The sequence below is a fragment of the Medicago sativa genome, chromosome 1 (genome assembly GCF_051527215.1).
Source record: "Medicago sativa cultivar Bolivia chromosome 1, Bolivia_mono, whole genome shotgun sequence".
Taxonomy (NCBI): domain Eukaryota; kingdom Viridiplantae; phylum Streptophyta; class Magnoliopsida; order Fabales; family Fabaceae; genus Medicago; species Medicago sativa.
This window is the reverse complement of record NC_140749.1, coordinates 66,087,412-66,114,554: the sequence shown is the minus strand read 5'-3', so window position 1 is coordinate 66,114,554 and position 27,143 is coordinate 66,087,412. Positions and strand designations below refer to the sequence as shown.

General features: G+C 33.0%; 1 protein-coding gene and 1 long non-coding RNA gene across 2 annotated transcripts; both read right to left on the bottom strand.

The window, feature by feature from the left end:
* Nucleotides 1-681: 681 nt before the first annotated feature.
* LOC146956512 (uncharacterized) lies at nt 682-3,154 on the bottom strand. The gene is made up of 5 exons (XR_015020214.1): nt 2,884-3,154; nt 2,700-2,768; nt 2,537-2,616; nt 1,755-1,917; nt 682-1,012 (listed from the first exon to the last, which is right to left on the bottom strand). It is a non-coding gene; the product is annotated as an uncharacterized LOC146956512 (long non-coding RNA).
* A 14,804-nt stretch (nt 3,155-17,958) lies between these two features.
* On the bottom strand, nt 17,959-19,235 carry LOC146956511 (protein MARD1-like). Its single transcript, XM_085729260.1, has 2 exons — nt 18,320-19,235; nt 17,959-18,209 (listed from the first exon to the last, which is right to left on the bottom strand). The coding sequence occupies exons 1-2, from the start codon at nt 18,967-18,969 to the stop codon at nt 18,140-18,142; spliced, it is 720 nt and encodes a 239-aa protein (XP_085585386.1). The 5' UTR covers nt 18,970-19,235; the 3' UTR covers nt 17,959-18,139.
* Nucleotides 19,236-27,143: the final 7,908 nt, after the last annotated feature.

Below are 27,143 nucleotides of genomic sequence, written 5' to 3'. Positions count from 1 at the left end.
CTATTAAATCATCATTGCCCTTTTTAGTTATACACCAACACATACAGGCCACGTAAGAAGTTCACAGAGTAACTACCAAGTTAGTGGGCCAGAAGTTACTTTAAAAAGTAACTCCCAACGTTTCCACTAATCCAACTATTCAGAAGCAACAAATCCAGCTTCTGGACTTCAGATGCTGATGTCATCATCAGAAGCGAGTTTTCCTCAGAACCTCAATAAAGAGCTTCTGATGGACTACTGCTTCTGAACTAACTTCAGAACCTAAAATCCTATTCAGGAGCAAGCAATCATTTAATCAGACACGAAGTGCATGTTCAAATTTTTCTTTATAAAATCAAATCTTTCAACAGTTAAAGGCTTAGTAAATATACACTACAAAAAACGCGCCTAGATTGCGGCGGTTTTTGAGCTATTTTGCGGGGGTTTTTAACCTCCGCGGATTGTTTTGCGGGATTTTTGAAAACCCCCGCTTATACTAATCCCACAAATTATCTGCGGGGGTTTTTAGTGACCGCTGGTATTCTGATCTAAAACCGCCGCAATATTTGTGTTTTGTTTTGTGGGGGTTTTTAACCTCCTTACATACAATGACAAATTATTATTTTTTTTGCTTGTTTTGTGGGAGTTTTTAACCTCCTTTGATACCAAGGTACTATAAAATACATATTCTTTGTTACATAATTTTTGATACAAAGTGACCGCTTGTTTTGTATTCATAAAATATACTAATACAAATCAACATTCATTTCAGTAAAAATAAAGTAAGAGTATCATAAAATGTACTAATAAAACTCAACATTCATTTCAGTAAAATTATAATATGAGTATCATAAAATGTACTAATACAACTCAACATTCATAATAAGCCAAAATAAAATTTTATACTAAATAAAATAAAACATTCCTCAGCATTAGATGATCATTCTCTCGCAATCTTGCATCCATGGGTGCTAATTAGGCTCAGTTGCAACATCAGTTACCAAAAAACATCAGGACTTAATCTCTACCACTCCTACATAAAAAATCAGAAAATTATCATAAACAAATGAAGGGGAAAAAGTAGAAAAAGTAATAAACTCTAAAAACCATGGCAATCATTATGTATGGAACTCAACTGCAACTAGCAGGTTTTGAACAAAACCCATTGACCAACAAAACATAGTCAAAATTCACACCCCTAGAAACAGAACAACAAAACTCAGTCCAAATTAACAAGCTCAAGGAAAGGAAAAAAAACACAATACTAACAGCTACATAACCATCACAACAGTTGAGCAAAAAAAAACATGAACTAATGTCTGCAAAATCAGACCCGTAAACAGCAAAATAAAACTTCAACCAGAGAAAATAAACCTGCACAAAATTAGAAGAAATGGAGCAGACCAATACAACAAACTACGACAGAAATCTGAACCCAAAAAACCATAACTTCATTGTTATATTTTGCAGAAAAATTGTTTTAGTGAAGTTGTGCACCTCCGTCTTCTAAGTTTGACATCGTACAAACTATGAGAATTGAATAGCCACTATCCAAGCTTTAACCCGTCTAAATTACCAAAACTATCAAATAATAATCTATGTGGCAGGGGGCATTGAGCATTTGTTATTCCATATTTTGGACTCAGATTTACATATAACTACAAGCATGCTAATTGATACTTCAAATTTAACTCAATTAAGAGACCACAAAGAGAAATAGTATTGCCCATTACAGGATTAGAGGAAAAAAAATATAATGTTTGATTAGTGCTTACCTTTCATACTCATAACCAATATCCAACAATTTATCCTTACTAACGAAAGTCCACGAACAGGGTTCTGAATGTGTGACACGTCTATACGAGATCCTTAAGAACATCCATAAAAATGACTTCCTTTGATTTGATTTATACAGGTCCTACTGTACTGATGAGATACCTGATCATAATCATAAAATTAACATCTCATAAGCAACAAGTCATGCTGTCAAGAGTCATCACATGGAGAAGAACAATGAAAAATGCAAAGCAAAAGAAAAAAGAGCACATGCAAATTCTTTTCATACTACAAATTTTTGCTTCAGTTAGTCTAAAAAAACTACAACCAGCAAATGGGAAATCATAAAAAATTAACATAAATTTGTAATAAAATAAGAACTATGCATATTGCTGCTATTCCCAAGACTACAACGAAGTTTACAAGTTAACAAAAACCACAACCATAAACATGTTCAACTAAAAAGTAAAATCTTGAATGAATTCATAATGAATCCAATTGCTAAAGATTGAATTCAAACAGTAAAAACAAATAAAATATAAACAGACAAAAATAGCTACTAAATCGAGATCAAAGATCACTCTCAACATGGATTGCAACACATATTAAGAAAAATGTGATGTTTGCGAAATAAAAATGACTGAGAGTCCTAAATTGAATTGCATAAATCAATTATTTCTAAAATCAGGCAAGAACATTTAAGTTGCTTTCTTTCCCATTAGGAAAAGACATTCAATAATGAAGTAAAGAAAAAAATAATTCTATCAAAGTAAGGTAATACCAACAGAAGTATCAATAACAACGTCTAAAATTCCCAAGATTCTTCCACCAAATCCTTCAAATCTCAAAACCTTACCAAATCTGCAACAAATCATAGCAGCAAAATCAACAACAAGCATAAAGATTATTTCTTTCGAAGAAAAAAGCATAAAGTTTAGTAAAACTTGGAAGTATTTTGAATTCATTGAGTTGAGCTTTCGAATCAAAGATGTCAGGAAGAGATACAGTTGGATCTGAAACAAAAACAACAACAGAAGAAGCATAAATGAACGAAATATGATCTAGGGTTCAAACTTTGAAGTGAGAACCCTAAAACGACGGATTAGTTGATAGAGTGAAGAATATAACCTTATAATGAAGAAAATGAAGCTCAAATTTCACCAATCTTGAATTTTAGGTTCGATGAAGACCGATTTAGCTTTCAAAGAAACGATTGAAGGAAGTTTTGCGAAGTGCGGCGACAAAAATCTCATAGGCGGTTAAGGTGTGAGATCTGAATCGAACTGCGAAGGTTGGGGATTATTTTGGAAGCGATGATGATGATGAAGAGTTGAGTCATGAGAGAGAGAGACCTAATTTTATTTTGTTTAAGATGGGTGAAACGAAAAAGGGGGAAAACGAAAGTAGAGAGCGCCCACTCAATTTTGTATAACTGTGGGGTTTTTTCCTGCCAATTTACGGGGGTTTTAGAACCCCTTGAGTTTAACTAAAATTTTTAACACTCCGCTCACAAATACCAAAATTTACCTCAATTTGTGGGAGTTTCGAGAAACCTCCACCAAAAAACTCCCGCAAACCAGCGCATTTTTTGTAGTGATATCAGCCCATTGATTTTCAGTATCAATGAATTGTATATCTAAAATTCCTTTTTGAACATAATCTCTGATAAAATGGTGTTTGATTTCAATGTGCTTAGCTCTTGAATGCAAAATTGGATTTTTAGACAAACAAATAGCAGCAGTATTATCACAATAAATGGGAATACTGTTAGCAGTTATCTGATAATCTTCCAACTGATGTTTCATCCAAAGTAGTTGTGTACAACAACTTGCAGCTGAAATGTATTCTGCTTCTGCTGTAGACATAGCAATAGTTGTTTGTCTTTTGCTAGCCCAGGATATAAGATTATCACCCAGAAATTGACAATTGCCACTGGTTGATTTTCTTTCAATCCTATCACCAGCATAATCAGCATCACAGAATCCAATTAGCTTATAATCTAAGGATTTCCTATAAAGGAGTCCAAGATTAGTTGTTCCCTTCAAATACCTGAAGATTCTCTTGACAGCAGTCATATGAGATTCTCTAGGATCTGATTGGAATCTTGCACACAAGCATACACTGAATAAAATATCTGGCCTAGATGCAGTGAGGTATAACAAAGAACCAATCATACCTCTATACAGCTTCTGATCTACTTTAGCTCCTTCATCTTCTTTGCTCAGGTTGCACGTAGGATGCATTGGAGTGTTCATCACTTTACAATCTTCAAGTTTGAACTTCTTCAGAAGCTCCTTTGTGTACTTTGATTGATGAACATAGACTCCATCTTTGCATTGATTGATTTGAATGCCAAGGAAGAACTTCAGCTCTCCCATCATGCTCATTTCAAATTCATCCTGCATTAACTCAGAAAATTCCTTGCAAAGAGATGCACTAGTAGAACCAAATATTATATCATCAACATATATTTGCACAACAAGAATATCTTTCCCAAGGGTCCTTCTGAAGAGTGTAGTGTCAACCTGTCCTCTCTTAAAATCATTTTTGATTAAGAAATTACTTAGTCTATCATACCAAGCTCTGGGAGCTTGTTTCAAGCCATATAGTGATTTCTTCAGTTTAAAAACATGGTCAGGATATTTAATATCCTCAAATCCAGGAGGTTGCTTAACATACACTTCTTCTTCTATGACACCATTGAGAAATGCACTCTTGACATCCATCTGATATAATATTATGCCATGATTAACTGCATAGGAAAGAAGTAACCTGATTGCTTCCAATCTTGCAACTGGAGCAAACGTTTCAGTGTAATCAATGCCTTCTTGTTGACTATACCCTTGTGCAACAAGCCTTGCTTTGTTTCTTGTTACTTCACCTTGCTCATTCAGCTTGTTTCTGAATACCCATTTTGTTCCAATAATGTTCTTGTGCTGAGGTTTGGGTACCAGATCCCACACATCATTTCTTTGAAATTGATTCAACTCTTCTTGCATAGCTAGGATCCATCCATCATCTGAAAGTGCTTCATCAACTGTTGTAGGTTCAATCATTGAGATTAGTCCAATCATTGACTCTTCTTGTCTGAAATGTGATCTTGTTCTTCTTGGACTATCTTTGTTTCCAATGATTAGCTCCTCAGGATGTGAAGACTTGTGTTTGAATGTGTTTCTGGGAGGATCTTCTTGATGTGAGCCATCTTGTGCTTCATCAGAAGCAGTTTCATTTTGCGCTTCTGATGTGGGTTCAGCTTCTGGACTATCTTCAGACTCAGCTATCTGATCAGGTTCTGGAGTAGCTTCAGGAACCTGTATCTCTGCAAAACTTTCACCTTGCTTTGAAGTTTTATCTTCAAGCTCCTTGTCATCAAATTTAACGTGCATAGATTCTTCAACACAGAGTGTTTCTGAATTATACACTCTGTATGCCTTTGACCTTTCAGAGTAACCTAAAAAGATTCCTCTTTGGGCCTTGGCATCAAATTTCTTTAGGTAGAGCTTGTTGTTCAGAATGTAACAAGTACATCCAAATTGATGAAAGTAAGAGATATTGGGTTTTCTTCCTTTAAAGAGTTCATATGCTGTTTTCTCCAAAATAGGTCTAATATAGATCCTGTTTTGAACATAGCATGCTGTATTCACTGCTTCTGCCCAAAAATGTTTTGGTAAATTGTTTTCATGAATCATGGTTCTGGCCATTTCTTGTAAAGTTCTATTCTTTCTCTCTACAACTCCATTTTGTTGTGGTGTTCTAGGAGAAGAGAATTCATGGAAAATTCCATGTTTTTCACAAAAAGCTTCAAATGGCTCATTTTCAAATTCTCCACCATGATCACTTCTGACTTTCAAAATTTTTGATTCTTTTTCAGATTGAATTTGAGTGCAGAAGCTACTGAATACATCACACGCAACATCTTTACTCTTTATGAATTTCACCCAAGTCCATCTGCTGTAATCATCAACAATGACTAATCCATATCTACTTCCATATAAGGATGCAGTACTCACTGGTTCAAATAAATCAATATGGAGTAATTCTAAAGGTCTTGAGGTTGAGACAATGTCTTTGGTTTTAAAAGATGATTTCACAATTTTCCCTCTCTGACATGCACCACAAAGTGCATCTGAATGATAGTCAATGTCTGGTAGCCCTTTCACAAGTTGTAACTTACTAAGCTTAGAGATTAACCTCCAGTTAGCATGTCCCAACCTTCTGTGCCACATCCATTTTTTATCATTCACTGATAGTAGGCAAATCACCTTCTGATCAGCCAGTTCAGAAAAATTGATTTTATAGACATTGTCAACTCTCTTTCCCTTGAACACAATGGATTTGTCTTCCTTGTTGATTACTGTACAGTTGGGTTTTTCAAAAAGCACATCATAACCATTATCACAAAATTGACTAATGCTCAAAAGGTTATGTTCAAGACCATCTACCAACCATACATTATTAATTGAGGTAGAGGAATTACCAATAGTTCCTGTACCTATGATCCTGCCTGACTGGTTGCCTCCAAATTTCACATTTCCTCCCTCTTTCATTGTTAGGCTGAGGAACATGGACTTGTCTCCTGTCATGTGTCTTGAGCAACCGCTGTCTAGGTACCATGATCTTTGCTTTGGCACTGCTCTTAGACATACCTGCATCATTGACATTTTTAGATTTAGGTACCCATTGTTCTATGGGTCCTGGAAGGTTAGTACTTAAGGCTTTACTCTTCACTTCTTGTACCTTGTGCTGTGAGTTGGGTTGCTTCTGATTAGCCATCACCTTAGGTTTTGGTACTTCAGAAGCAGTAACTGTCTTCTTCTGAAACTTAGACTTCAGAACCCCAGATTTTGGTTTCACCAGACTCTGAGGAATAGGTTCTGATCTTTTCAGGATCCTAACCTTTGAAGTTTTGGAATCAGATTTGATCATAGCCTTTGACTTAGAGTTCTTTGGCTTTGAAGTAATCTTAGCCTTAGAACTAGAAGCTTCAGGTTCTGATTGAACAACAGTTTCCAACTCAGCCCCTTCTGGTACAAAGAATGTTTTCAGACCTTCCTTGATGCATTCACAACAAGACTTTAGATTGGTTTTCTCCAGTTTCACTTCTGGAAAACCAATTCCTCTGCCATTGTTCTTGTAAATGCTATAAATCATAGAAGCCACTCTGCTTCTGTCAATGCCAGATATAATGAAGTCTTCAAGAGCAATTTCATGATTACTTAAAGGTTTTTCATTACACTTTTCTTGTAGCTTCTGACATAAGAACCTGAGCTGGTCTTCATATGTTTTACACATGAAGTCAAAGCCCCTAAGTCCCTGTTCAGAAGCTTTCAGATCCAATAGAGTTGATTTTTGCTGTTGTACCAAATCAGCATATTTTTCTTTTAAATCCTTCAACTCATTGGTTCTTACTTCAAAATGTGTAAGAAGTTCTTTAAGTGACTCAACAAGTTCATCTCTGGGAATTTTGGAATATACCTCATTTTCATCTTCTGAGTCTGAATCTGATCCAGCTTCTGAAGTTGCTGTTGCTACCAACCCAACAGCTACCTTTGCATCTTCATCAGCTTCCTCTTTATCAGATCCAGATTCACTACCCAAATCATCCCAGGTTGCCATTAAACTCTGCTTAATCTGCTTCTTGAATTTGCTTGGTTTGAATGTAGACCTCTTTGACTTGTCCTTTGACTTTTCTCTTTGAAGATCAGGGCATTCAGCAATGAAGTGACCTGGCTTCTTACAGTTGAAGCATCCCTTCTGATCTTCTTTCCTTGAGCTTCTGGAGTTACCCCTTCTGGAGAGAAACTTTCTGTTCTTCTTGGCCAGATATTGAAGTCTGTTTGAGAGCATGGCCATTTCAGCAGCATCTGGTTCAGAGTCTGAACTTGACTGTTCTTCCTCTTCAGATTCAACCACTTTGAGAGCTTTTGATGACTTGCCTTTGGATGGAAGAGCTATTGATTTACTCTTCTTAGTAGACTCATGTTCATTAAGACTTAACTCATGAACTTTGAGAGAACTAACAAGATCTTCGACACTTAAAGTGTTTAAATCTTTAGCTTCCTCAATGGCAGTCACTTTTGGTCTCCATCTGGCAGGTAAGCTTCTGAGTATCTTGCTTACATGATCAGAAGCAACATAGCTCTTCTTTAGAATCTGTAGACCAGAAACTAAGGTTTGAAACCTTGAGTACATCTCCTCAATAGTTTCATCATCCTTCATTTTGAATAACTCATACTGATGTACAAGCAGGAGAGCCTTTGCTTCTTTGACCTTCTTGCTCCCTTCATAATTTGAACAGAGAGAAGCAAACATAGCTTTAGCAGTGGATTTGTCACTCATCTTCATGTATTCTGCTTTGGGTATGGCAGTGACAAGAGCTCCTCTGATAATATGATGCTTCTTGTAAAGTTTCCTCAGTTCTGGAGTATGTTTCTTTCTATCCACAGCAGCTCCTTCTTCATCAAGGACTAAACCACCAACGCCGTCTTCCAGAATATCCCACAATTCTTCATCTAGGCTCATGATGTAACTGTAAAAATTGGTCTTCCACCAAGAGAACTCTTCAGCATCTCCATTGAACTTTGGAACTTTTCCAACACTGGTTTTCTTACTATCACTATAATCATGTGAGACATTTTTATAGCTAGTATCACCATCAGGAGGAGGAGTAGTCATGTTTTTCTCAGATCTTTGACTGTTGCACGGTTAAGTGATACACAACAGACCAAGGCTCTAGATACCAATTGAAGGTGAGAAAAACACAAGAAGGGGGGTTGAATTGTGTTTTAGAAAAATTCTTCGTTTCTCCTAAAAACTGAACACACTGATCAGAAGCTAAGTGAGACAGCTTCTGAAGTGATAATCAGAATCTAAATGCAGCGGAATAAAACAGAGAGAGAGAAGAAGAACGACACAAAGCAATTATACTGGTTCCTTCCACAATCCGGAAGTAGTCCAGTCCCCCTTGCACTTCCAAGGAGATTTCACTATGAGTAATATCTGATTACAAATGCTCAAGCACACAAGCAAGAGACTTCCAATGCTCAAGCACACAAGCAAGAGACTTCCTTTGCTCAAGAACACAATCAAGAGACTTCCTGCTCAAGCACAACTGCAAGAGACTTCCTAACTAAACAAAATTACACAGAAAATTGTTTAAGGTTGAACACTTGATATACAATCAGAGGTGCTCACAATACAAATCAGATACAGACTCAATGGACTTAAGAATTTCTAAGATATGACTTTGAGACACAGAAATTCTAAGTGAATGCAGAACAATTTCAGCAGAGGTTTGGTACTTGTGAAAATCTTTGTGAGTCTTTCGTTCAGCGTTCTTGCATTACCAATTCTCTAGGTCTTCACTCCTTTATATAGAGGTGTGAAAGAGACGTTGTGAAATTGCCAGCACACCAAAGAGTCGTTGTTGAAGCTTGATCTTTCACCAATGATCTTTTGCCTGATTTGGTTGTTGTCCTATGAAGAACAAATTTGAAATCCATTCCTTATCCAAAGGAACATCTATGCAGGCGAGACCGTATTCTGGAGCTGTTTTCTTGTCTTGAAGTGCAGACACAAAACAGAGTAGTGGAGAACGTGGTTGTACAATTCGTACAAAGTACAATGTCAACGCTTTCGTCCAAATTGCAAACACATGCCTTTAAACACCTTTGAAATGACCGTTGCAAAACTCCACTAATCCTTTGTTTGTGTTTTCGAATCCAATAGACAACTTTTGCATTGATGATTCTTCAATTCTTGATTCTTTGCAAATCCAGTTGATATTCAGCTTCTGGTGAAATGGCTTCTGATGAGGCAGCTTCTGATGATGCAGCTTCTGATGATATGACTTCTGCAGCTTCTGATGATGCAGCTTCTGATGATGTGACTTCTGGACCTCTTGTCTTCAGGAGCACTATTCTTCAGGAGCAGCTTACTTCAGGAGCGCTATTTCTTCAGGAGCAGCTTGACTTCAGGAGCACTTTTTCTTCAGGAGCAAGTTGCCTTCAGGAGCGTCCAAGCTTCAAATTTTTGTTGTTTCCATAGCTCTTTATTTGCTCATTCAGAACCAATGATGATGTAACTTTATAATTATGGTCCTGTACACTTGAACAAATATTAGCTAATCCAATTTACAATTTTTAATACCTTGTTATCATCAAAACTCTTTAAGGTTTATTGTTAAACACATTTTGTTCCAACATATTTGACTTGGTATTTTACATGTTCACTATGTATTCTCTTTTGTTGACCACGTTTTTCTCAGTTCCTAAATGAGCACCATGACTCATTATGTTTACTTAGTCAGTCAAGCCATGCCTTAATCTTCTCAACTGAAAAAATGGTTTTATTCATGTTGCTATTTATGTGGAGTAAGTGGCATGTTCTCACAATATATATACATTGAAGGCTTGACACTAGAGAAATTGATGAGAAGCACATTTTCTACATTCATCCACGAAAACAAAACAACAATTACCTCTGCACAGAAAATCAATTTCCTCTTCATTAGAAAAGTCTGAAAATTGAACCTGCACATAGCATACATTTATATACTCCCTCACTTCATATTTATCTATACACACATTATTTTCCCTCATAAAAAATATTGAGTTTCTGGGTTACATCTCCGGTTATCTTTGAGATAAATTTGAGTTGTTCTGTCACCTCCGGTTATGATTCATAACGGGGAAGAACTGTTGTATCCTGGGAGGATATGCGCTTATGAGGCGGATAAAATCCTCAAGGACAGTGACTATGTCACGCCTCAGGTTACTTAACAGTGTGTTGTTTTGCAGGTTTCCTCCAATTGGATTTGTGAAGATTTTGATGGAGCGGTGTCTACAACTAAATTCGATAAGTTTCTCTTGTTCTCTAATTTAATTTTAGTTGTAATTGTTTGTTATTATTACTTGAGATGATTCTATGTTATTATTATATAACACACTCCTCCAACCTTTTGCTCTCTCCACTATTGTACTACTAGAATATGTTAACCGTTGCCAAAGCTTGAGAATTCTAGCTTTCCATATACTCTTTGAAATTAGTAGTAATTGTCTCTGCTTGAGCTGCTGACACTTGATTTAACAAATTAATAATAATATCTGACTCATTATCAAACTTGTCTCTTTGCACCACATGTCAATTGCGGAGCCAGAATGAAAGAAAATATGATAACTATTTTCACGTGGATCGTTGCACGTAACACACTCCAGCGGACAATTTATACCTCTATTACTTAATTACACACACATAGGAAAACAATCTCTACAAATCCGCCATACCAAGTTCTTAACTTTTGGAGGTACTTTCAAATTCTATATGCCACTCCAATAACCTGGTTTTCTCAAGTGGATATTATCCACAATATCCTCAATATAGAGACGGTAAGTACGTCTAACTGAGTAGCAATCATTTTTCCCCGGCTTTCAAACAAGTCTATATGTGTTAACCCACATTGAAATAATGGAGAATTGTTCCACATTTGTTTTGACGTATTTAGGTTGGATCATATATTTAATTTCCCATATTCTTGCATCAGTGCCACATCCGACCTTGATTGTCTTGTATGATGTATACATGTTGTATTAATTAGGGATGTTGATGGTACCTGGATACCCAATATGACCCAACTATTTGGTCCCTAGATTGACTTTCTTCCACAAGAAAAATATGGTAAAAATTGTGTCTCATTTTGTGATTCGGTAGCATGTAAAAACGGGTGTAGGTTAGCACTAGGGGTAGTCTTACCTAAACACTACTACCTCTCCACCTAAAATATCATTATTCCGACAAATTAGTCCCTTAATTGTTTTAAAAACAGGAGAGAATGGTAGCTGGATGTATTGAAAAAAGTATAGAGACCAATTATATTTTTATAGTTCACGGATCAAATACATGAGAGTAGGATCAAATTGATATTTTATCGTAATTAAGTTCGGTTTTTTTTTTTTTTTTGTGGTGGCCAGGGTTTAAACCGTAGACTTTGAATATATTATGCATTGTCCATACCAACTGATCTAAGCTCACGAGGACTAAGTTCAGTTTAAAATTAGAGGTAACCCTATGCCTTATTACCTCAACATGTAATAAAAGAATATATAACAATCCTTCTTTTTACAAATTTTTAATTTTAATAGAGCGAATATACACTCTCTAATTGAACACTTATGTAAATTCTTTTTAATTTTATTTATTTTACACTCCAAGTCAAACTAATTTGTCCTATATTGAGCGACCTTAATTAAATTCGTATATCATTACATCTTTTAATAAAAAAAATTGAAATCAAGTTCATATAATTAGCCTAGTAAAAATTTATGACTAGACAAAGTACACATAAACTCGTGAACATCACAATCAAACCCATTTTTTTGGTACAAAAGAAAGAAAAGGCTACATGAGACAACATGGATCAAACCAAGCTGATTCTTAAACAACAATGAATCCAAATGAGGTTAGCTTCTTGAACAAATGTGATTGCAATGAACCTGCCAATGCCTCTCAAGAATGTTGAATATCATCAACAATGCCTAAGATTAAGAAACTGAGAAAAATCATCAAGAGACAAGATAATTTTCCTTTAAACCATCTGGATGTCCTAGGTATCCTCACTGAAAATGCTATTATTTCTCCAAAACCAAATCCACCAAATACTAGCTAATAAGATGATTTCCAATTTCCATAGTGAGGAAAATTAGTCCAAATCCAAGTCATAACATATCATTACAAGTAAATAAGATTGGTCTTGTCAAAAAAAAAAGTAAATAAGATTGGTCAATAGTAAGGTGGCAATTTGATATAAATCCAATGGACCATTTCATTGTTTTTTTTTGATGAAATCCAATTGTCGTTTTTATTTAAAAATAAATATATTGTTTACGATTTTGTCAAAAATAATTTATATTTTTTTGTGATGGAAAACTGAATTTTATGAACATTTTACGTTTTTAAAAAAAAAAATTGTATTTTTTTATGAAAAATAGAATCATCTATATGTTTCTTTTTATGCTTTTTCAAAAACAGGTTTATATAAAAACTAAAATTATTATAATTAATAGAAAAGACATTGTATACGTCTTCGTGAGCTTAGCTCAGTTGGTAAGGAAAATGCATAAAATATACAAGGTCTGAGGTTCGAATACCCACCACACAAAAAAAGACATTGTATACCGGAGCACCACCACACGTCGGAACTCAGTCATGTGACGTTTGGGGATCCATTGACGTGACCGTTGTAGGTCGCCAGAGCTCCACCCCAACCACAGTTGATTGACGCTACAAATACCACTTAACAATTTTGACGTGACCGTTGTAGGTCGCCATTGCTCCACCCCAACCACAGTTGATTGACGCTACAAATACCACTTAACAATTTTTTTTATTTTTTTATAATATGAAACTATTTATTATAGTAATTAATATTGTTTGAAGGTTGTTTGTTTGTAAAAAAATATTGTTTGAAGGATTATAGCAATTAACATATTATTCTTTAAACAAGTTATAATATTTTAGACTAATAATGATTTATTCTACTTTTTTTAACAATAAATTTTTCAGGCATGTGTCCTCGTGAGTTTAGCTCAGTTGGTAGGGATAATGCATAATATATGCAAGGTCCGGGGTTCAAACCTCAACCACCACATAAAAAAAACAAGGCATGTGTCTTGTTAAAAAAAAGTATATGTCTTTAATATTAAACAAGCTTAGTTGGTAAGGACAATGCATAATATATGCAAGGTTCGGAATTCAAACCCCGGTCACCAACAAAAAAAAAAAAAAAGGCATATTTCTTTAAAAAGGTCCGGGTTCAAACCCCGACCACCAAAAATAAATTTCAAACGCAGGCAAAAAAAAGGCATATTTTAAATAAATTGCTCTTACATCATGCATGAGTCTATTTCATCATGGTAAGTCTATTTTCTCCTATTGAATCAATAAATTTCATGTTTCATTTAAATTAATGCTGAACTTGTTGATCTAACACTGATAACAACTTTGTCTATGGTCCAAGACTTCTCTTCTTTGTACATGGTAGACTTGACCTTAGCTTATATGTATAAATATATATGTTTTGTTTTGAAGGAATGTATAAATATATATGTTGTCACTAATTTTTTAAATGTTGCCCCCTACTGTTTCAGCTCTAAATAGATATTTTTGTAACATGCATGGGACCTGCGTATTTGGACGGGGTGCCATTTTACCTGTTGATGACTAGTTATATCATCATTATTAATGGACTTCCATTTAAGATATTGTCTGGAACTTTTCATAATTTCCTCCTATCCCATATCCTCGTGTCATGGGGTTCCATATTTTTTTTTTTTTGCACGAGTAATGTTTTTTCAATCTCTACAAGTCATTCTTACCGTGAAAGTGTGAATTATTTCTTCCTCATCCAGATATATTAAGAAATGTTTTTCAAGAAACAAATTATGACACATACACTATATATTCTCACTATAATTGTCTTTTTAAGGATTGTGTGTGATTTTTAAAAAAATGATTGGTTGTGTTGACTTTAATAGTAAATTTATGGGTTAATTAAGTTTTTGGTCTCTATAAATATCTGTAGTTTTGTTTTTAGTCCCTATAAAAACAAATCACACTTTTTAGTCCCTACAAAATTTTCCGTTAGTGTTTTTAGTCCCTGTTAAATTAAAATTTGTTTAATTATGCTTAAACTTCTAAATTTTTGAAAGATTTTTTATAGACATGTTCATAACATCGTAAGACACTCTTTTATAAAATCTTTTAGTTTTTTGACATGTAATGAATTAAATATAATTTTTTTAAAATGCCAAAAATTCAAGATAAAACTAACGAAAATTTGGACCTAAAAATAAAATTTTGAACTAACATATTGTGGCGGAACGTTTTATCATGTTTTAAACAAGTATGTAAAAAATCATTAAAAAATTTAAAATTTTAAGCATAATTAAACAAATTTTAATTTAACAGGGACTAAAAACATTAACGGAAAATTTTGTAGGGACTAAAAAGTGTGATTTATTTTTATAGGGACTAAAAACAAAACTGCAAATATTTATAGGGACGAAAAACTTAATTAACCCTAAATTTAATGAGTTGTGCTAAATATCCTGAAGGGTTTTACCACGAAATCTGTCCCGAAATGAATGCTATCCAATTAAATTATTGCCTGGTCTAGAAACATAGGGTGGTGGGTTTTATATATTTTTCTGATGAAACAGTTGTCAAATAAGTATGAAAATCTAAGGGATAAAAATTTGTCGTCACGTCATTCTAGAACCCATCGTGAATAAACTTTCGCTTTACATAGCATTAACCAAATTTAATATCATGTACTAAAACACTCCTATGAATTATAGTTAGAGGAATAGTAAAGTGGAGTAACAATAAATAATGGTATATTAATGAAAAAAATAAAAAATATTGCGATATTTTTAAATGACAATTATTAATATGGAACCCATTCATATTATTCACATGCAACATTTCTTCTGATTTTTTTTTTTTATCTTCTACAACATATACATTTAAAAAAGGTTTAAATGTGTAATTGGTCCCTGTACTTTCAACAAATTTTGGCATTGGTCCCTACACTTTTTTTTGTTTGGCATTGGTCCCCGCACTTTGTAAAAATATTGGCATTGGTCCCTGCACTTTTTTTTGTTTGGCATTGGTCCCTGCACTTTGTAAAAATATTGGTATTGGTCCCTGCACTTTGGAAAAATATTGGTATTGGTCCCAATCATTTCATGCCACGTGGCACCAATACCAATATTTTTTCAAAGTGCAGGGACCAATACCAATATTTTTACAAAGTGCAGGGACCAATGCCAAACAAAAAAAAGTGCAGGGACCAATGCCAATATTTTTACAAAGTGCAGGGACCAATGCCAAACAAAAAAAAGTGCAGGGACCAATGCCAAAATCTGTTAAAAGTGCAGGGACCAATTACACATTTAAACCTTTAAAAAATACACACAAAAATCAAACAACAACACTAAAATTTTAATGCTTAAAAAATCAGTTCCCATAGGATTATGAAAGCTTGAACTTATCTCTTCAATCAAAATGCGAAAGCTGTCATCTTTGATGTTCATGTGTCATTCGTACTACTAACTATAGTAACTAATTAACGTTTGGAGATGCCAAAGGAGTCACCATCTTCCTAGTTCCATTGGTTGGTTCTTTATTATTACCATTAATTGAGCATCTTAGCATATTAGCATGCTCACTTTTCAGTGTACTTTGGGTCCCAATTTCGTTGCGTTCTTCAATTTTTCACCTTAAGCACTTCACTCTTTCTTTTATGAGAACGTCAATTTCTCTAGTTAATGATTCCACAGAGCAGAATACTTATCTAGTTAAAGGTTGCTTGTTATTTTCAAGCGCACCAAGTCTTGTTTACCATTTGCTTTCATTTTCATATGTCGTATATTATGGTTGGGTGCAATTATGTGTTTGGTCTAAATATGTGTTTCAGTACTTTGGGTCCCAAGCTTTGCCACTTAATTTCTTGTTTATTTTTATTTGTACTTGGTACCTGCAATTTTTTTTAAGAAGGCAAATGCAATATATTAAAAAATAAGAGTCTTGATCAAGCACAAGATGTGCCTAAAAGAGAGCCAAAACAAGGTCATAAGATACAAAGTCTAAACAAAAAATAAAGATCCAAATGCGACATTACATGGTGACATAACCCGTACAAATCAAAGGGTTATTCCACTAAGAATGGAAATCATAAAGAGAGTGGTTTTTGAGATTTCAGCCACGACCAAGAGAGAAGTTTCATGTGATATAGTAACCGATCATGATTTTACTTTTTGTTACAGAAAATCTACGAGTTACGCTCCTTCTAAATATCCCATAAAAAAACCAACCAGATCATCTGAAACAATAATGAATATCTTTTTGAAACAAATATGAATCACCAAATTGCAAGACATGTAAGTTGGTACCCGCAAATATGTCATTTTTTTTTCATAGTACGTCTCGTTAGTTTTTTTTTCCTTTGTCCCTTCAAATATACTATTTTTTTATTTTAATCCTTATTATTTTGGTCCCTATACAATTTATTCATATTAAATTGCTCTATAATATGTACAACATCTGCTTTTAGTCCCTTAAAATAGGAACTAAATGAATATACAAAGACAACTTTCAATATATACACATTTTGGAAGGTCTAAAACAAAATTCCAAAAACCAAAAGCAAAATATTGTATATTTACATGAATTAAAAATAAACTAGAGACTAAAAACACCAAGAACCTTTATTTTTTTTATCTGCAATACTTTAGTTACGACTTCTCATGTATTGCATTAATGTGATGTGTAGAATATTTACTTGTTTTTGTTATCATAGGTAAATTTTAGTTGTTAATTAGTTTGGGAGGGGAAGTGTTACAAGCCAAGATTGAATTTTAGACCTCCTACACATATCTCTTTCGATGTCCCAACTCAAATTCTGGAATCCTCCTTCGAGGATATGTATGTCTTATATTTTTTATCAGTTTAGAATACTAATGAAACATTAAATACTGTTTTCTGCTAATGTCCTTATGGTTATCTCATTTACCAAACTATTTCACTAACTATTTATTCATAAGGGTTTTTTAGTCGTTAAAATTTATTTTATCATGAAAACCAGTATACTTGATGATTTTTTAAGAAGTGTATATAAACTAGAACACTTAATATTAATTAGAACGATAATTTAATCATTTTGCTAATTAGGTTGATCATGTTAAACAAAGCCATTGCATTCTTTTCCTTTTTGGCACATAATTATAATTGTTGATGACTTGATGTGGACATAATTGTTTGTAATTTAATGTACGAATGGCTTTAAAACCGAACTTTGAAATTTTGGGATTCTCACAGTTGTTAATACGTACAAAGTGTCTCATTGATGCCTAATACTCAATTATTTGGATCATGGAGTAATAGGTAAGGAAAATGACCTATAACAAATGTATATTTCTCTGTCAACGTCAGTTTTTTTTTTATGTATTATAATGGTTTGCTCAATTTTTATCTAAGTTGAGGGGCGTGAAAACCATATCATAATAATAGAATACATCATGTACTATAGTATTCTATTAATGAGAAATTGGAATCTTCTTGAGAGAAATAATTTATTGGTCCCCATTTAATAATTATATGCATTATCATGGCCAACAACTAAGATAAGAAGGAAAATTAAAGGCACTATTTTCAATCATAGCATCATTATCATTAGAAGCAATCTATTCAATACTGCTCACATTTCTTGAAATGAACTCTACAATACATCCTCTTTTATCTCTATTTGCAAGGTTGAAGGAGGAAAAATCACACAAATAGAACTTAAAAAGGTAAAAAACATAATAAGTAAATTGTGAGCATTAAATTATTAATTTTCTGCTTCATCTAACACCATCTCTTTGTGTCTACATTCTTGACTGCAAAAAGCTTTTTCTCCTCTGCAAAAAAAAAAAAAAAAAAAAACCATCAAGTTAATGCTCCTTAATAAGCTTTGCTCAAGTAACTAAATAAAACAAAAAATAAATATTTAAATGTACTAAAGTTTTACCTGTAAATGAAGATGTCTTTTGTTTGCTCAAGATGATTTTTGCAAGTGTAACAAAAGCTAAGAAAATTCAGTGAAAAAGAGTGAGGACTATTAGGGACAGAACAGTAACTTTCTTCCACAACACAATTATCAAATATATGAGTTGTTTTTGGGTTTGGTCCATGAGATATCACACATGTGTATTCTTCAGAAAGTTCCATCTCACTCAAACTAAGAACACTTTTTTGTGACTCAAACATGGAAGGTGGTAGAGGAGGGATTTTCACTCTAAGCTCAGTTCCAAACAGAACTTTTCTATTGCTTAGTTTATGATCAGAATTTTGATGAAGAGGTTCATCTTTTAGAATACCAACAAGACCAAGACCAAGACCAATGGTTTTTGAATCTCCTTTGTCCCTTGAGCTACAAACTTTGTTCCTATTGGTAATTGAGAAAGGATTTTCAAATGAGGTTAACGCTTTTGTGTCAAGAATTGATGTTGGACTTATCAAAGCTTCAGTTCCAGTGAGAGATTTTTTGGAAGTGAAATGAAAATCTCTATAGTTTGGTGAACCAAATAGAGATGGTATTGTAGTGAAATTTTGATTTGGTGATTGTTCACCCATCAAACTTTGTTTGGTGACTGCTCTTGATCTGTTTCTGAGTAGCATAAGTGCTTATTTTAAGCACTTCTAAGATGAAAAAAAAAATATTAAAATTGAAAAGTGTTTCACTTGAGGTGTCTAAAGAAAAAGAATCCTAAGTGAAAGTGTACTGAATTGTGTTTGGTCTTGTTAATTTTCTTCAAGAAGAAAAAGCATGATTTAGTAGTGGTACATGTACTACAATATTTGGTTTATTTTTCAGCTTTAACTCTGAAACTTTGTGAAGAAAAAAACAGAAAGAAAGAGAAGAAAAAGAAGGAAACTTTTGACATGGAGTAGAGAGAGACATGACTGAATAATATATATGGCTTTTAAAGGAAGAAAAAGCAAAATATGTTGTGTGCATGAAAATCAAACGTTAATAATAATACTTCAAAGTTTTGCTTTCTTTTTTAATTGAAAAAAAGTTTTATTCTATTTTTCTCCATCTAAATCTCAACTCAACTGTGTCACTAAACATATTGATTTTTATTTTTTTGTCTTTTTCTAATCATTTATTTATTGTATATATATGATTTGATCCAAGGTTTTTTGTCCTGACTCTGGTAATCTGGTGTGCCTTCGAACCATGGAATGGGAAAAAAAAATGAAGGGAGATCTCACCTTTATGAATTGATTGAGAAAGTTAGGCATTGACATATTTAAAAAAATTATAGTGTAAGTTTTATTTGCAATAGAACAAGTAATAGATATGAAATAATATTGGACAATTGAAACATTTTTTGTCATCTACAATATTTGGTGGACAATATACAACCCAAATAAAATAATGTGAAGTTTGTTTTTTATAAAACAGCCGATCTTGCCCAAAAATTAAGGGTCCGTTTGATTCGAGAATTAGGAGGGGATGCGAGGGGAGATATTTAAATTAAAAATGTGTTTGGTTCGCAAAGGGAGGGGAGGGATTTTAAAATTATTTTACTGTTTTACCCTTAAACTTAATTAAATAAGGATAATAAAGTAACGAAACAATAACGATGTAATCGATAACAACACGATGTGGATGATGAATGTTGGATTAGTAATAGAGTTGTTACAAGTAGTAATAAAAGTTGTTACAAGAAAAAGTTGTTAATAATATGGAATAAAAGTTGTTACAATGATAATATTACCTAATAATAATAAAAGTTGTTACACACTAATTAACCTATAACCTAATAATAATAATGGTTGTTCAAAAAAATAAATGATGATGATGATGATGATGATGATGATGATGATGATGATGATGATAATAATAATAATAATAATAATAATAATAATAATAATAATAATAATAATAATAATTAAAGTTGTTACAAGATAATATAACATCAATCAATCAATAGTATATATATAAAGTAAGGTTTTTTATGCCACGTGTCACTTCCACATTCATTCTCAATATTTCTATTATTTTTTCTATTTTTAAAAATCAATATTTTATTTAACATAAATATCTCAATAACATTTTGATCTTATCCACTCAATATTTTCTTTAATTTTTTTTTGAATTTCTAATATTTTATGTAGCAGAAATATCTCAACAAACTACACATAATACTTTCAACAAAGTTTACATGTATGATCTTATTTTATGATTAAAAGACTTCATACACATAATACTTTCAACAAAGTTTACATGTATGATCTTATTTTATGATTAAAAGACTTCAATTTGTTTATTTGTTTTTAGGAAAAGAAACTTCAATTAGTTATTACTAATCTTTTAGCACTGTATCATTCAATTAGTTTTTATGTTTGAGGAAAAAAAGGGTTCGATTAGTTTTTATTTTTGATAAAAAAAAGGTTCGATTAGTTATTATGTTATCTTTTAGCAACATATTCTATTGCAAATGTTAATTATAAATAAATAAATTTTTGTTAATCACATATTTACATATTTTGAGCACAAGCAGAAACCCCAAACCTTCTTTTCATCTAACATTTTTCCTTTTTTAGGTTTGCCAAACACCAATTTTATTCCCTTTCAATCGATTTTTTTTCTCTCATACGCATGAGCCATGAAACAAACCCATGACCACATGTTTAAAGGGACCCAAAACTCTTACCACTTGGACTAATTCATTATTGATTTTGTTACACTTTTTATTCTTGCATTGGACATTCATCTCATCATTTATATATATTTTTAAGATATTATTATAATTGTAAATTTAAATAAATTCAATCTAATATACTTACATGTGTATTCGTGCACACAAACTTATAAAACTTACTATTTAATATCTAACCCAGGCAACGCCGGGTCTCTAAACTAGTATAACCTAAATAAAAGTTGTTTCAAAAATAATATAACCTAATAATAATAAATGTTGTTATAAGGATAATATTGAGATTTTAAATTAATCTAAGGATAATTTTGGCAATCCAATAAAAATTGCTCCCCTCCTCTCCCCTTCTAAAAATTGAACCAAACACTTCAAATTAAAAATCTCTCCTCCCCTCCAAAACTCTCGAACCAAACGGACCCTAAGTGAAATAAAGTATTAGTTTTTTTTGACAAGACATAAAGTATTAGTTAAAACTTTATAATTGATATTCATAAGAGTAATATATAACTTTTTTCCTAATCTTGAAAAATACATCAATTTACTTATATAAAAAATTCTATCACATTAACAAAATAAAAAACAACAATTGTATCACTCCTAAAAAATCACAAATTAATTATGTTATGCAACAAGTATTTAACTTTATACAACATTGATATGTACAAATTAATTACTAATTTCATATTTTCCTTTTTGATAAGGTTGAATTGTTTTGATTGCAGAAATTGTATTTTCAATAAGAGAAAAGATATTTGAACAACCACTTTTAAACAAACTCTCTCTCTCTCTCTCTCTCTCTCTCTCTCTCTCTCTCTCTCTCTCTCTCTCTCTCTCTCTCTCTGTTTTGTTTGATTTTGGATGTCCAAATATCAATCCTCTTTCAATAATATTAGCGGGGTAGTGCCACCACTACAGTAGTGTGTTGGTAATAGTACAAATTAGAAGACAATATTCATGATCACTTGTTGGTTCACATGGATGTGAAGAAACAAAACTATTATTGAAAAAAAAAATTACAACCAAATTACTCAGTCTTAGTGATCCAAAATTTATTAGAAAAATAGACTTGTATTCGAACCAACCACTTCATCGTGATCTTTAAGTGAAGGGGATATTCTACATAAGTTGAAACAAAATAGATGTTTTTAACAAAATTTAAATTAAATATAAAATTTAAACACCAAAATTATAAAATAAAATAAAAATATTTATCCATAACTACCCATTAATTATTTTACAAACACTCATTAAAGAATTTTCATATTTTTTTATCTTCCTAAAATAGGCAAATCACTATAAAATTTATGACTTTACCTATTTTTGAAAAGTAAAGTAAAAACTATAAAAAAAACATTCTCAATTAAAGAATCCAAAAGGTGTTGAATGGGTATTAGTCTTACCACACCTTCGACTTTCGCTCCAGTCCTACCATCATTTGTATACCAAATGATAACCTTTCCAAACGTATATCTCTCTAATGTGGGACTTCAGTGTATCTAATTCTTTCACGGACCAGTTTAGCTTAAGCATCCTGGTAGTAACAATAAGAAGGAAGGATCACTATCTTATGTAGTGTTTATGCACTAAAAGTTCTATCCAATTTAAGTAAAGAGATTATTAACATTTATGAGAATATAACTCAGTTTCCAACTCAAAATAACACTAGTTGATCGAGTGGTAGCTACTGGTTAGAGGGTAATAAGAAATCGGAATTGATTAAATATTTCATTTTTTTGAATATTCTGAATATACGTGTTGAAAATTTGGCAGTGCACCCAATGCAGGAGCCATAACTAGACTGTCCCTTTGCTCACCCCAGCGAAAAAGCTCGTTGTCGTGAACCACTCAAGTTTTAGTATTTTGGCAAGGTGTGGTGTGCCATTATTGCCGTTGAAACTGTGAATGTTGTGACGCTTGAATATTCGGGCACAAAGTTTAATTTTTAAATAAGGTTTAATCAAAACCAGTATCTAACCCAAAAAGAAAGACGACTAATTAATTTGACTAAGAACAATTTCTCCTAAAAAATTCGTCCGCATTTAGAACAATTTTCTCCTGATAAATTCGTCCTCATTTCAAAAGAATAAAATTAAGCCTAACTAGACCTGCCACCCGTGCTGCCGCACGGGTCATAATAATTGGAAACAAATTATTGAAATATATATCAAATAATGTGGTTCTGGTGCAAAAATACAATGTTTATAAGAAAATTACAATTAAAAAGAAGATCGTAGTATAATGAATGTTCATACTGTAAAACTAATTCTTATGTTTGATCTTATAAACTTGATGATTATACTCTTGGTAACAGATGTGAACTATACGGCACCACAGTAAAACTATGTTTCTAAATGACGGTGATTTTAATCTTTAGACTTTAACATTAAAAAATTCGAGCAATTGCGTATTCAATCTCAAATCGAATAATAACAACAAATTCAAAATATGCTACTTAGTGGCTGTGATGTTTCATACACTGAGTAGGAACGCGCTTTAGAGCATTGACTAAATCACATTGATTATTAAAATTGATCATATGCTGCAGAAGTTGTAAGATTGAAAGTTTAGTACAAATTAACACTGTCAAAAAAACGCAAAGTTTCTTTAAAAAAAAAAAACGCAAAGTTGCTCAAAGATGCATTTTTAAATAGTGGTGGTTAAACTTAATTCATATAATAGTAAAAAGAATTTACGTGATCGCAGTGTTTCTACAATTACTCATATAGTTACACTTCATAAGCGGTCACTAGTTATATAGTAGATCGCATGATAATCAGATTTGACATCATCACTGTCACAGTGATTCTATTCCCAATTATCATATAAGCTGCATGACTCATAAACGTCAAAATCACAAACGTACATCACATTATAATGACTATGATCATTAACACTGTCGAAAAAACGCATTTTTGCTCAAAGATGCCTTTCTAAATACCGGTGATTCTAGGTTGAGCAATAGCACCGTAAAAAGCAGTTACGTGATTCTATATTGATTAATACCAGTAGCTAAATCGCTGTGTTCAATCCAATTGATCATATTCGTTATAATGCATAAGAGTCAACTACTATTGTGTATATCATATTATAATTAAGGTTGTAAAAAACACTATCCCAATTCGACGTCACCAAACATTGAGCTTAAATATCAATGGAGCTTGATAGATTAATAAATAAATAACATAATAATCCAGTGAAGAAAATCAAAATGCACCATTTATACTATTTCAATCTTTGGTGCAGTAAAAATAAAAAAGTAGAATATTCCCAAAACATTAACCACGCTAGTAACAGTGAATCGGGGCAAATGACATCAATGAATAAGTTAGAAGGAAAATTACGCTAAAACCTCAAAATTAATAGACTCTGACAAAAGAAATTGTGGCAGTTAAAACTGAAATGTGATAAAGAATGCGGTATTAGCGCCAATATTCGGTGCACCAATCTTGATGAATGACCCCAGTCACACTACAGCTGGAACAAAACTGCTTCCATTCACCATCTATCTTGTAATGCGGTTCCTTGGAACGGACAAATGTTAGGCTACAAAGCCACACATGGCCCGTATCATCTGTCAGAGAATTCCTGTGTTTCTTGGCATAACAGAGTCTAAGAAACGGTCATACGATAGTGTCTGACAAAAAGGAAACAAGTAATAAGCATCGCATGTTGGGCAAAAATCAGACCATTAACATGATTAGAATAACGGCACACATCTCACTCATTCAACATCCAGCTCTATTAGATATGTCCTATATTTCAACTTCAACTCATTGATCCTCCTGTCTATGTCAGTTAGTGGATTGGGATCCAAAGGAGCTGCAAAAAAAGTATAACAAAATAAAGAACATGTTAGATAGCAAGGCACCCATACAAACAGAATAGTTAAAGATTAATAAAACATCAGATCAAAAATATTCCATGCCTATATAAATCTGGTATGACAGAAAAGTCTTTATGTTATTATGAGCCATGGCCGAATGGAAGCAATGGGAAGTGAGGGGAAGACAGAAGGATGGGTTTATTTATACCTGCATATAGTGCATTCCGTTGGTAACTATTACATTGGAAAGTTGGAAACATTAATTGCTAGTGGTGTATGAATACGAAGAGTCTGTAGTAATTGGAAATAATACCTAGTGAATTGTCAATACAATTAAAATGCACATTAAATTGGACAGAAGGATGGTTTAGCGCCTAAGTTGTGGAGAAGGAAATTTGAATTTTGAATATTGCATTAAATGAGTTTTAAGCAAAGGATTCCCGCTCAAAAGTTGGTTTTAGGGTTTTGAAAGGGTTGTGTGCATTGTACATTAGGATTAGATAATAAGGATATATAAGAAGATATATAAGAAGAGAAGTTGTTTAAGATCAAGGAGAAAGAGTAAGAAGCAGATAAGGTTATATTTGAAAATAAGCATTAGGGTTAAAACAGTAAATCCAAGCAGCAGGGTTTAGGTTAAAATTAGGGTTAAAATAATCACCCGTGTTAACTTTTATATATAAGAAGATAATTGGTAAAAAAAAATTAAGCCTAGTAAGAAAAGTTTAATTATGATGAAATCACAATTGACCAATGATGAAGCAGAAGAAAGAAGAAGCAATAGAACACCGATGAATCAATAATCGAGAGTCTTGTTGATGGAAAATAATGATGAAGCAACAAAAGTATAAGCTATGGCCAATCCATTTTCCCTATGTTTTTGCTACTGTTTTAACTGATTTTTTTTTTTTTTTTTTATTTTCTTCTGTCTTAGATGAAGTGGTAATCTACTGAAATTAAACTCACACACAACCGTGAGGTCCCGGGTTCGAACCAGGGTAACGACGTTCGTCCTTGCAATTTCGGCATTTGCCAGTTGAGTTAGGACTTCTAGACTTTTTATTTATTTATTTATTTATACTCTGTTCATTTTAATTATTTTATTTATTTGTTTATGAGTTGTTAAAATTTGGTTGGTTATGAACTTGATTTCCCTTTGCAACTGATTTTTTTTTTATCTAGTAGTCCAATGACTAGAACTCACATTTAAATATGAAGAAATGAGATGTTCAAGGTTTAAACACCGGCCCCTACATAAATTATGCAATATCCCTACATAAATTTGAAGGTGAGAAAAACACAAGAAGGGGGGTTGAATTGTGTTTTTAAAAATTCTTCGTTTCTCCTAAAAACTGAACACACTGATCAGAAGCTAGGTGAGACAGCTTCTGAAGTGATAATCAGAATCTAAATGCAGCGGAATAAAACAGAGAGAGAGAAGAAGAACGACACAAAGCAATTATACTGGTTCCTTCCACAATCCGGAAGTAGTCCAGTCCCCCTTGCACTTCCAAGGAGATTTCACTATGAGTAATATCTGATTACAAATGCTCAAGCACACAAGCAAGAGACTTCCTTTGCTCAAGCACACAAGCTAGAGACTTCCTTTGCTCAAGAACACAATCAAGAGACTTCCTGCTCAAGCACAACTGCAAGAGACTTCCTAACTAAACAAAATTACACAGAAAATTGTTTAAGGTTGAACACTTGATATACAATCAGAGGTGCTCACAATACAAATCAGATACAGACTCAATGAACTTAAGAATTTCTAAGATATGACTTTGAGACACAGAAATTCTAAGTGAATGCAGAACAATTTCAGCAGAGGTTTGGTACTTGTGAAAATCTTGTGAGTCTTTCGTTTAGCGTTCTTGAATTACCAATTCTCTAGGTCTTCACTCCTTTATATAGAGGTGTGAAAGAGACGTTATGAAATTGCCAGCACACCAAAGAGTCGTTAGTGAAGCTTGATCTTTCACCAATGATCTTTTGCCTGATTTGGTTGTTGTCCTATGAAGAACCAATTTGAAATCCATTCCTTATCCAAAGGAACATATATGCAGGCGAGACCGTATTCTGGAGCTGTTTTCTTGTCTTGAAGCGTGGACACAAAACAGAGTAGTGGAGAACGTGGTTGTACAATTCGTACAAAGTACAATGTCAACGCTTTCGTCCAAAATGCAAGCACAAGCCTTCAAACACCTTTGAAATGACCGTTGCAAAATTCCACTAATCCTTTGTTTGTGTTTTCGAATCCAATGGACAGCTTTTGCATTGATAATTCTTCAATTCTTGAATCT